Source organism: Octopus bimaculoides, chromosome 10 (genome assembly GCF_001194135.2).
Source record: "Octopus bimaculoides isolate UCB-OBI-ISO-001 chromosome 10, ASM119413v2, whole genome shotgun sequence".
NCBI lineage: Eukaryota > Metazoa > Mollusca > Cephalopoda > Octopoda > Octopodidae > Octopus > Octopus bimaculoides.
This window is the reverse complement of record NC_068990.1, coordinates 45,085,915-45,095,808: the sequence shown is the minus strand read 5'-3', so window position 1 is coordinate 45,095,808 and position 9,894 is coordinate 45,085,915. Positions and strand designations below refer to the sequence as shown.

The 9,894-nt window shown below is 37.7% G+C and overlaps 1 protein-coding gene across 1 annotated transcript in view; it reads left to right on the top strand.

The window, feature by feature from the left end:
- The window catches only part of LOC106867850 (GATOR complex protein NPRL3), a 40,756-nt gene that overhangs the window by 21,859 nt on the left and 9,003 nt on the right, over nucleotides 1-9,894 (top strand). Inside the window, exons 10-13 of the mRNA XM_014912889.2 lie at nucleotides 2,226-2,332; nucleotides 3,838-3,967; nucleotides 5,183-5,417; nucleotides 9,552-9,750. Coding sequence (XP_014768375.1) covers nucleotides 2,226-2,332; nucleotides 3,838-3,967; nucleotides 5,183-5,417; nucleotides 9,552-9,750 — 671 coding nt within the window. The remainder of the gene's footprint in view (nucleotides 1-2,225; nucleotides 2,333-3,837; nucleotides 3,968-5,182; nucleotides 5,418-9,551; nucleotides 9,751-9,894) is intronic.

The following is a 9,894-nucleotide window of genomic DNA, read 5'->3' as shown; positions in this document are numbered from 1 at the left end:
GCAAGGAATGAAGCTAGTATGCTCTGCTGGATGTGTAATGTCAGTATGCACACATGACAGAGTGTAAGCGCCCTGTGAAGAAAGTTGGACATAAGAAGCATCAGATGTGGTGTGCAAGAGAGACAACTGTGCTGGTATGGTCATATGTTGTGTATAGATGAGAAGAGCTGCGTGAAAAAGTGTCATATCCTAGCAGTAGAGGGAACCTGTAGAATAGGTAGGCCCAGGAAGACCTGGGATGAGGTGGTGAAGCATGACCTTCAAACGTTGGGCCTCACCAAGGCGATGACAAGTGACTGAGACCTTTGGAGATATGTTGTTCTTGAGAAAACCTGGCAAGCGAAGTGAGATGGTATCCATGGCCTATGCCATTGCAGCATAACAAGCCAATTTAAGAGTACCCTTCAATCACTGGGAAATATACTGCACTTGCGAAGACCTGTTGAGGCAAGTGAAGTCGTCATGGCCGATGACAGTACCGCCTGATTGGCACCCATGCCAGTGGTACATAAAAAGCACCATTTGAGTGTGGTCAATGCCAGTGCCACCTGACTGGTCCCATGCCAGTGGCATGTAAAAAGCACCATTTGAGCGTGGTCGATGCTAGTGCCGGCTGACTGGTCCTGTGCCGGTGGCACGTAAAAAGCACTATTCGAGTGTGCTTGTTGCCAGTGCTGCCTGACTGGCTCCCGTACCAGTGGCATGTAAAAAGCACCATTCAAGCGTAGTCGATGCCAGTACCACCTGACTGGCCCTCGTGCCAGATGCACGTAAAAATCACTTTTACACTCTTGGAGTGGTTAGTGTTAGGAAAGGCATCCAGCTGTAGAAATTTTGCCAGATTGGATTGGAGCCTGGTGCAGCCTTCTGGTTTGCCAGCCCTCAGTCAAACCATCCAATCCATACCAGCATGGAAAGTGGATGTTAAATGACGATTATGATGATGATGATGACAGCCATACCTGTACCTATTGTTGTTTCAATGATGATATCAAATATGAACACCAGTGTATATAATCATAAAAACCAACCTAATAGATTACTTGTCAGTGATCATGTAAAACATAGAAAAGCAGTATGTATTGTTACGAAAGCACCCTAATAGATCAGCATAAACTTAAGTACCACTCCATATAATTGCAAAACATGTTGATTTGGTAAAATGAGTAATACAAGGTTTTGGAATCATTGGTGGTGGTGGTTGTGGTTTAGTCTACATCAGCTCTGATCCATCAAGCCTATGATCAAAGATGTTCCAGCTGCAAGTTACCTTTTTGCATCTATGACTATATTAACCAATGTGTCCTTGCATTTTTAAGATGGCAGGGTGTGATTTAAGGGAGATTTGACTATAGTTTCTAATAGGTCAAGTGACTCATAGAGGGTCTAACATTGACTCATTGAAGTAATGACAAGGCTGTAATATGAAATAGTTCTTGGTTTTTAATTCTCTTATTTATTATTTGTGATACATTTAGAATTTTTCATGAACAAACCTGAAATATTAGATCATTTTTTGAGTAGAAAATAATTTGATGTAAGAAGGCATGTTGGCAATGGAACAGAGTTACTATAAACATTAAAACAGTTATACATGATGTTATATTCCCATTTACTTTATGACTTTTTTTGTGAAGTAGATGTTTATGATGAAATACGTGTGTGTGTGTGTGTGTATAGTGCTGGTCTCACATTAATATGCATCTTGCACACTAATTAAACTGGTTGGTGAATGGAGTCAACATAGGGTAGAAAGGATTGTTATTTTACAAAATGATAATAAAGAGTGGTTGTTATAACTCTCAACTGTAGCTATTTGTTAATAGCTACAGTGACACTACCATGATGCAAAAAAACTCCATCAAACATGAATTGAAGAATGTTATAATTTGCTTGAAACATTGCAGACAATATAAAAACAGTGATGTTGAGAACTACAACAATGCAGTTTGATGAAAATTAAATATGAATAAGAACAAGAACCCAGATTGAGCTTTTACTTTGAGAAAAAAATTATAATCTTTATATTTTGTGTAAAAATGCCTCTTATCAAAGTATGAAGGGAACAAGAGGATGTCTGGTTTGGTAAGAGATTTTTTTACCTGAAATAAAAGGATTAAGATAAAATTTCAACTTTTCTTATATCCAATTGTTCTCCATTTGCATCACATTTTTATATAAATTGATTTATCAAATAAATATATATTGGTGTATTTTTTCACTAGGTTTTCCGTTTGGTCAGCCATTTAGTTTACTGGGCTAAAGCAATGATCATTTACCCTCTTTGTGAGAATAATATGTATGTCTTGTCTCCTCATACAAACCCAATTAGGTAAGTCTTTTATCTTGTATTTGAGAGATTATTTTTTAAAATTATATTTATTTATTAATTTAATATTGCATTTGGTGAGCAATAGTGTTATTGATTGCAGCTTACCAACAAACCAATCAGTGGTTTACTGCATTTCCAATGTCAAGAGCGACCAGGGACTGTCTCTGCAACTCAAGTAAAACAAATACAGTTCAGGGTATTTTTGGTTTTAAAAGCATCATTTTTGTTTTTGTTGATGTTTACTCTCTGAGTGTTTGGCCTTAGGAAGGGCATCCAGCTGTGGAAACACTGCCAAATCGGATTGGAGCCTGGTGTAGCCATCTGGTTTCACCGGTCCTCAGTCAAGTCATCCAACCCATGCTAGCATGGAAAGCGGACGTTAAACGACGACGACGATATATATGTGCTGTGCATGAGAAGACCCGGCAAGCCAAGTGAGATCGTTGCCAGTGCCCCTGGACTGGCTCTTGTGCGGGTGGCACATAAGATGCACCATTTTGAGCATGACTGTTGCCAGTGCCGCCTGACTGGCCTTCGTAGGGTTTTCGAGCGAGATCGTTGCCAGTGCCCCTGGACTGGCTTTTGTGCGGGTGGCACATAAAAGACACCATTTCGAGCGTGGCCGTTGCCAGTACCGCCTGACTGGCCTTCGTGCGGGTGACATGTAAAAGCACCCACTACACTCTCTGAGTGGTTGGTGTTAGGAAGGGCATCCAGCTGTAGAAACTCTGCCAAATTAGATTGGAGCCTGGTGTTGTCATCCGGTTTCACCAGTCCTCAGTCAAATCGTCCAACCCATGCTAGCATGGAAAGCGGACGTTAAACGATGATGATGATGATACAGGCTCAGGTGTGGCTGCGCAGTTGTGTGGTACAAAGTTTGCTTCTTAACCACATGATTGCCAGTTCAGTCCCATTGCATAGCACCTAGGAAAAATGTCTTCTAATATAGCCTTGGACCAACTAAAGCCTTGTTAGTGGATTTGACAGATGGAAACTGAAAGAGCACTTCATATATATATCTATATGTGTGTATCTGTCCCCCACTACACTGCTTGACAACTGGTGTTGATGTGTTTACATCTCCATAAGTTAATGGTTTGGCAAGGAGACCAATAGAATAAGTACCAGGTTTGAAAAAAGAAGTACTGGGTCAGTTCATTTGACTAAAAATTCTTAGGTGCAGTGCCCCAGCATGGTCACAATCTAATGACTGAAACAAGTAAAAGATAAAAGAAAATGTACACATATCGTGTATACATGATATGTACACACATATACATATTTATGCTACCTAGAAAGGAGAGAGAAAGACAGAGATTCAGCTTGTGTTGAAACCAGTATTACATGGTTGCAAAATTAACTTCCAAACCATACAGCCATGCTTTTGTCTATGGTATGTTTTTATTTTCATTGTCATTACCATTTAACATCTAATTCTTCAAATAGTGTACTTACATGTTATTTTCTGTTGTTTATTCTGTGAACCTATTTCCTTTTGGCAGCAATGTACATTTGGTTGAGCTGTTTGAGAGAGATTTTCCGAATGAAAGTTTACCAGTTGTTCTTTCCAAATATTCCCTCCCAATTCGGATGAATGAGTATCGAGATGCTCTGGACACATCGCAGAAACAGGTAAATTCATCCTTTAAATTAATCTTTTACATCATAAAATTTTTTTTTTTTCTCCTAAAGAATTTAAACAATCGCTATTTTGGCCATTATCATTCATTTATTCTACATCTATCTTTCCATGCTAGCATGGGTTAGACAAATACATATATTCAGGCATTATATTACACCCAGATGTCCATCCTAGTTCAAAACTTTGTCTGTTTTCCAGGTAAGAACGTTTTTTTTTTCATGGACTATGGCCTTATATTTAAAGGTGTAAAAGATGGCTGTGTGACCAAGAAGCTAGCTTTACAACTACATGGTTTTAGGTGCAGTCCTATTGCATGGCACCTTAGCAAGTGTTTTCTGCTTTAACTCCAGGCCAACTGATGCCTTGTGAGTGAATTTGGTAGATGGAAATTGTGTGGAAACCTGTCAGGTATATGCCTATACATATATGTGTGTTTGTGTTTGTTCCTTTCACTGCTTGGTTTCTTTATGTCTTTGTAACTTAGTGGTTCAGCAAAGGAGACCACTAGAATAAGTACCAGATACTGGAGGTAATTTATCTTGTCAAACCCTTCAAGGTAGTATTCCAGCTTGGTCACAGTTCAATGACTGAAAAAGTAAAAGATCTCTTCCAAAATGCAAAATTTTGGAGGATTTGTTGACAGGAATATCAATAAATTGTGCCACTTATAACTCAGTGCTTTTTCATGTGAAATGCACGTCAACATTAACACATGCACATACACACACACATAATGAGCTGCCATACATTTGTTGTCTACTAAATTCTACTCTTAAGGCATTAGTCAACTCAGAGCTAGAGCAGAAGACACTTAACCCAGGGTGCTGTTCAGTGAAACTGAACCAAAACCGTATTTGTTAATCCTTTAGCATTTGAACTGGCTATATCAAGCCCAAATATTCTACCTGTTTTATGTTCAAAATGGCCTAAACAATTACATTATCAAAATCTTAAAGCTACAAGATAATGTCTGATCAATTATATAGGACTCTGCTGTTCAATGTATCCTTTCTTTTTTTAATGATGGTAGGATGTGATTTGAGAGAAATTTAACTGCTGTTTCTAGCGGGGTGTGAAACCACTTAGAAGCTCCCTCATTAGCTCACAGTAATGTTTGTTGTTTGTTGTTGTTGTTGTTGTTGTTGTTGTAATAATTTATCTTCCTCCTCCTCCTTTTTAGCATTTCCACCATTTTGTTGTTACAGAGTCAGAAGTGTAAACTGGTTGTATGGATGTTACAACACCAGATATTGATCCAGCTCCATACCTACATCTTCTTGTCTGTGCCTACACAAAAGAGCAAGAAGAAGAAACTAACAGATTCACTCTTGTCGTCCACACCACTGTCACAGTGTCTCCTCGGGAGGAGCATCCCTGATGTCACCATTGATGAAAACTGTGTGCTGGAGAGGACTCAGAGTTCTTCAGATATTGCATCAGGTATAAACAGTGATGCTATAGCCATAACTCTCTCTCTCTCACACACACGTCTATACATATGAGTCTGGCGTTTTTGCTGGATTGGTTTAGCTTCCTTTAGTATTTTCCTAGAGGGACCATTATTTTTCCCTATCAAAATAAAATTCAAATGTTTTATAAAATAGGGTGGTATAAAGCACTCATGGTGGTGCCACGTAAAAGCACCTGTGCAGTACCACGTAAAAGTGTCCTTGTGGTACCATGTAAAAGCACCCAGCACACTCTGTAAAGTGGTTAGTGTTAGGAAGGGCATCCAGCCATAGAAACCATGTCAAATCAGACTGGAGTCTGGTGCAGCTCCCCAGCTTGTCAGCTCTGGCCAAACTGTCCAACCCATGCCAGCATGGAGAACGAATGTTAAATGATGATGATGATAATGATGAAAGCAGATTATTTATATTAACTTCATTTTCAACTGAAGAGTACAATAAATTCATGAATCTGACAACAAATACTTTTACAAAGCATTATGCTAAGCTTTCATTACACACATGTAAATCTGTGTGTATGTATGTGGTCACACACATGACTGTGTGTACATTTATGCATTCACAAATATGATTGTACTTACATTATTTACAATTGACGGATATTTGTCCTCATCTTGTTTGTTGTTAACACAACATTTCGGCTGATATACCCTCCAGACTTTATTAGGTGCCTTGGGGAAATTTCGAACCTGGGTTCTCATTCCTAAGGTATTTTTGATGTTGTTATTATTATTATTATTCAGGTCACTGTTTGGAATCGAACTCGGGATCTTGGGGTTAGTAGCCCATGCTCTTAACCACTATGCTATATGCCCGTGGCGTTGTGGTTAAGAGCGTGAGCTACTAACCCCAAGATTTCGAGTTCGATTCCAGGCAGTGAACTGAATAATAATAATAATAATGATTATGATAATAATAACAACAACATCGAAAAATATCTTAGGAATGAGAACCCAGGTTCGAAATTTCCCCCAAGATACCTGACGAAGGCTGGAGGGTATATCAGCCGAAACGTTGTGTTAACAACAAACAAGATGAGGACAAATATCCGTCAATTGTATATAATGTACATAATTCCTCACCTCTTAAATATAGAAATGATTGTACTTGTGCATTCACATACACACTTAGTGTTGAATGCTAACATTTACTTTTTCATGCTTGCATTGGTCAGGCAGAGTTTATTAAGGCAGATTTTCTGTGGTTAGATGTCTTTCCTGTTGGCAACCATCACCTTTTTGAAAGCAAGATATTTCCCCATGGACCTACATATTTTCACAGAAATGACCATATAATGGTTTCTTCATTTGCTCATTGCCTAAATGTCTAGAATTTTGATCATGCATGTGTGTTGCTGTTGTAGAGCCAAGATCAACTTTGATGAACAAACCTATGGCATGTAGACAGTAAATGAATAATGAGGCTTGATCCACAAACTTATTGTACCGGATACAGAGTGCATTCCAGAAGTTTCCAGACTTTTTCAGGAGAGACATTTATTAATTTCAAGGAAGTACAAACCTCAAATCTCCTTCAAAGTAGGATCCTCTGACTGAAATGCACTTGTAGCAATCAGCTGTTTCATAAACATCACTCAGTACCCTGGGAACAGACTTTGCACAAATTTTGAACATGTACAGGTTTTCATGAGCAATTCTGTGTACAGTTGCCACATCAACTCCAATCTGTATGTTTATTGTCTTTATAAAGACATGAGTTTTCATCTTGAAAATTGTTCATTTTCTTAACAAGCTCTGCTGTTCTGATGTTCCTCTCCCTTCTACACATCATCATATCTCAACTCTTCCCTACCATCCTTGAACCTTGTGCCCACAATAAAGTTCATCCATTAGCAGTATGGAGCATTTCATAAGTTTCCACAGTATTTTTGCCCAGTTTAGCATAACGCTTTATTGCATATCAAGCTTCTAAATGTCCTGGCTGCTTTCTGCAAACTGGTTGGCTGTCACAAGCAGTGTTTAGTAGGGTGTGTTCAAAGTGTTGTTACAGCCATCTCCTTCAGTCTGGAATAGCCAAAATTGTTAGGTCAGCTTATTAGATGTATTGTAATGATATACTAAAATTACAATAATCTAGGCCAGTTATAACTGCCTCTCCTAAACAAGTCTTAAACCTTCTGGAATACACCTCATATACCATGTCTTTGCTCAGATGTAGACTACACAGCTAACTTTTACATGCAGTAGTTAATCTTATAGAATGTGATGTAATAGCCATCACTGTCTTATTCTCTTTCCACCAGTTGCACTCTCTCCATGAGCTGCTCTCTCCATGAGCTGCTCTCTCCATGAGCTGCTCTCTCCCCACCTCTCTGGATGTCTGGCTTGAAGTTTGTGTTTATAAATCTTAAAAGCAGCTGCAAATTAACTGATAAAAGAAAAGATTTGTTGACTCTGGTTCAAAGTCACAATCACCTTGCATTTTGTTTGAATAAAATCAGTGGTAGCTGCAGCAGACAGGCAGACTTTGTTGTAGTGCAACTGGATAGTGTTGTGGTAGTGTTCTGATGTATGTATATGTTTTATACACACACATACAAACAAACAAGTTACTATGCAAGACTGTTGAATGTAGAAAATGACTGAGATAAAGGGAGTGGATAGCAGTATGGTAGATAAGGCAATTAAAAACTTGAAAACTGGGAAAGCCCTTGGTCCATCTGGAATCACAGTAAGGTAGGATTTGGGCTGGTCACCTGTATAGTTAATCAGGTCATTCAGGAAGATGTAATGTCCAGTGACTGGCATAGCAGCATAATTGTTAGCTGCTACAAGGGTAAGGGTGATGCATTAGATAAAAGTAATTATAGAGACATCAAACTCCTAGATCAGGTGATGAAAATCATGGAACGAATTATTGCTCAATTAATTAGGAGCAGAATTAGGCTACATGAAATGCAGTTTGGCTTTGTCTAGGGAAGAAGTACTACTGACACTATTTTCATAGTCAGGCAACTGCAAGAGAAGTACTTAGCTAAGAATAAACATGCATATTTAGGAGTAATTGCATTTGTAGAGGCAGGGATTGCATGTGCTGGAATTTGCTGAGGCAAGAAAGTATCTTCCTCCTGTTTTATTTTTGGTACTTATATATTTGTCATTGTTTAAATGTAAGTGCATCATTTGCAGTGGGGCACCACATGCTTGTTTTTCAAAAATACCCAACAAAAACCTTGATTTTAATAGAATCAACTAAGATCCATAAATTTATTGATACACAGTGTAGTAGGATTGTGGAAGACATTTTGGTAAAAAAAAATAAATAAAAATAACCCAAAGCTATCTTCTGTAGACAGTAAAGCACAAAAAACAAATATTCAAGGCTTTACAACAGTAGCTTCTCAGGTTACCTTTGAATTCTGTTTATCAAGCAGAATATAAGGCCAAACAACATGAAGTAAGAACAACAACTTCTAACCAAAAAATGCAGATACATATGGATTTTAAACCAGGTCATAATAATGAGTGGAAAACTTTTAAAGCATAGACATTTTAGTAATATAAGAACTCCAGATAGAAGATATATTCCTGCTTAGAACATACCATACTTGGCAGAACTACTCCCCATTTATATAAAATAAATATTTCAAACTAACAACTTCAGCATTTCTCTACTCTTAGTAAGTTGAACACCCCGAACAAAAGAGAAAGTATTATGTGATGTTGGGTTTCTCAACTTATAAATATGCTCTACTAGCTTAGAACTGAGTGCTCTCATCTTTGTGCAACCTATATCATTTGTTCATTTGTTTAATATTTGTTTTCCCATTTTTCCTGTCCTAGAAAATATAAGTATCATCATCATCATTTAACGTCCATGTTCTATGCTGGCGTGTTAATATATTTATTTATGTGAGTTTGTGTGTGTGGAACCATTAATCCCAACGTTTTTTTCTCTCTCTCCATTTCTTTTTTCTGTTGAAGTGTGTAGGCTTGAAACATCGAAGACTTTTCCATTTTTCCTGACCTTCAAACTAATATACCTTGCTTGTTGTTCCTTCATCTGTCTCTGTCTTTTGTTTTTTGTACATTTAAACAACACACACACACACATATACATATATATTTATCTTTTATGTTTTCAGTAAACAGTGATGAAAGTGTTAACTTGGGTATTCCTCATTCAACATCATCTCAGTTATCGAAATCTCCATCCCTTGATATACTCCACTTAGAAGATAGTACTCGTGATTCTTTGCTGAAGATTCTCACCCCAGAAGAATATGATGCTGTTACACGGTTGCCTGCTGCTCGCAATGCTGATGACCTGAAACTTTTCTCTAAGTATATAATCTAGTTTTTCTTTTCAATAATGCCAAATAATATATTTTTATTTTTTTCCCCTCAGAAAAGTTGAGTGAATTTTGATGAGTTACACACATATGTATGTGTATATATATATATATATATATATATATATATATATAT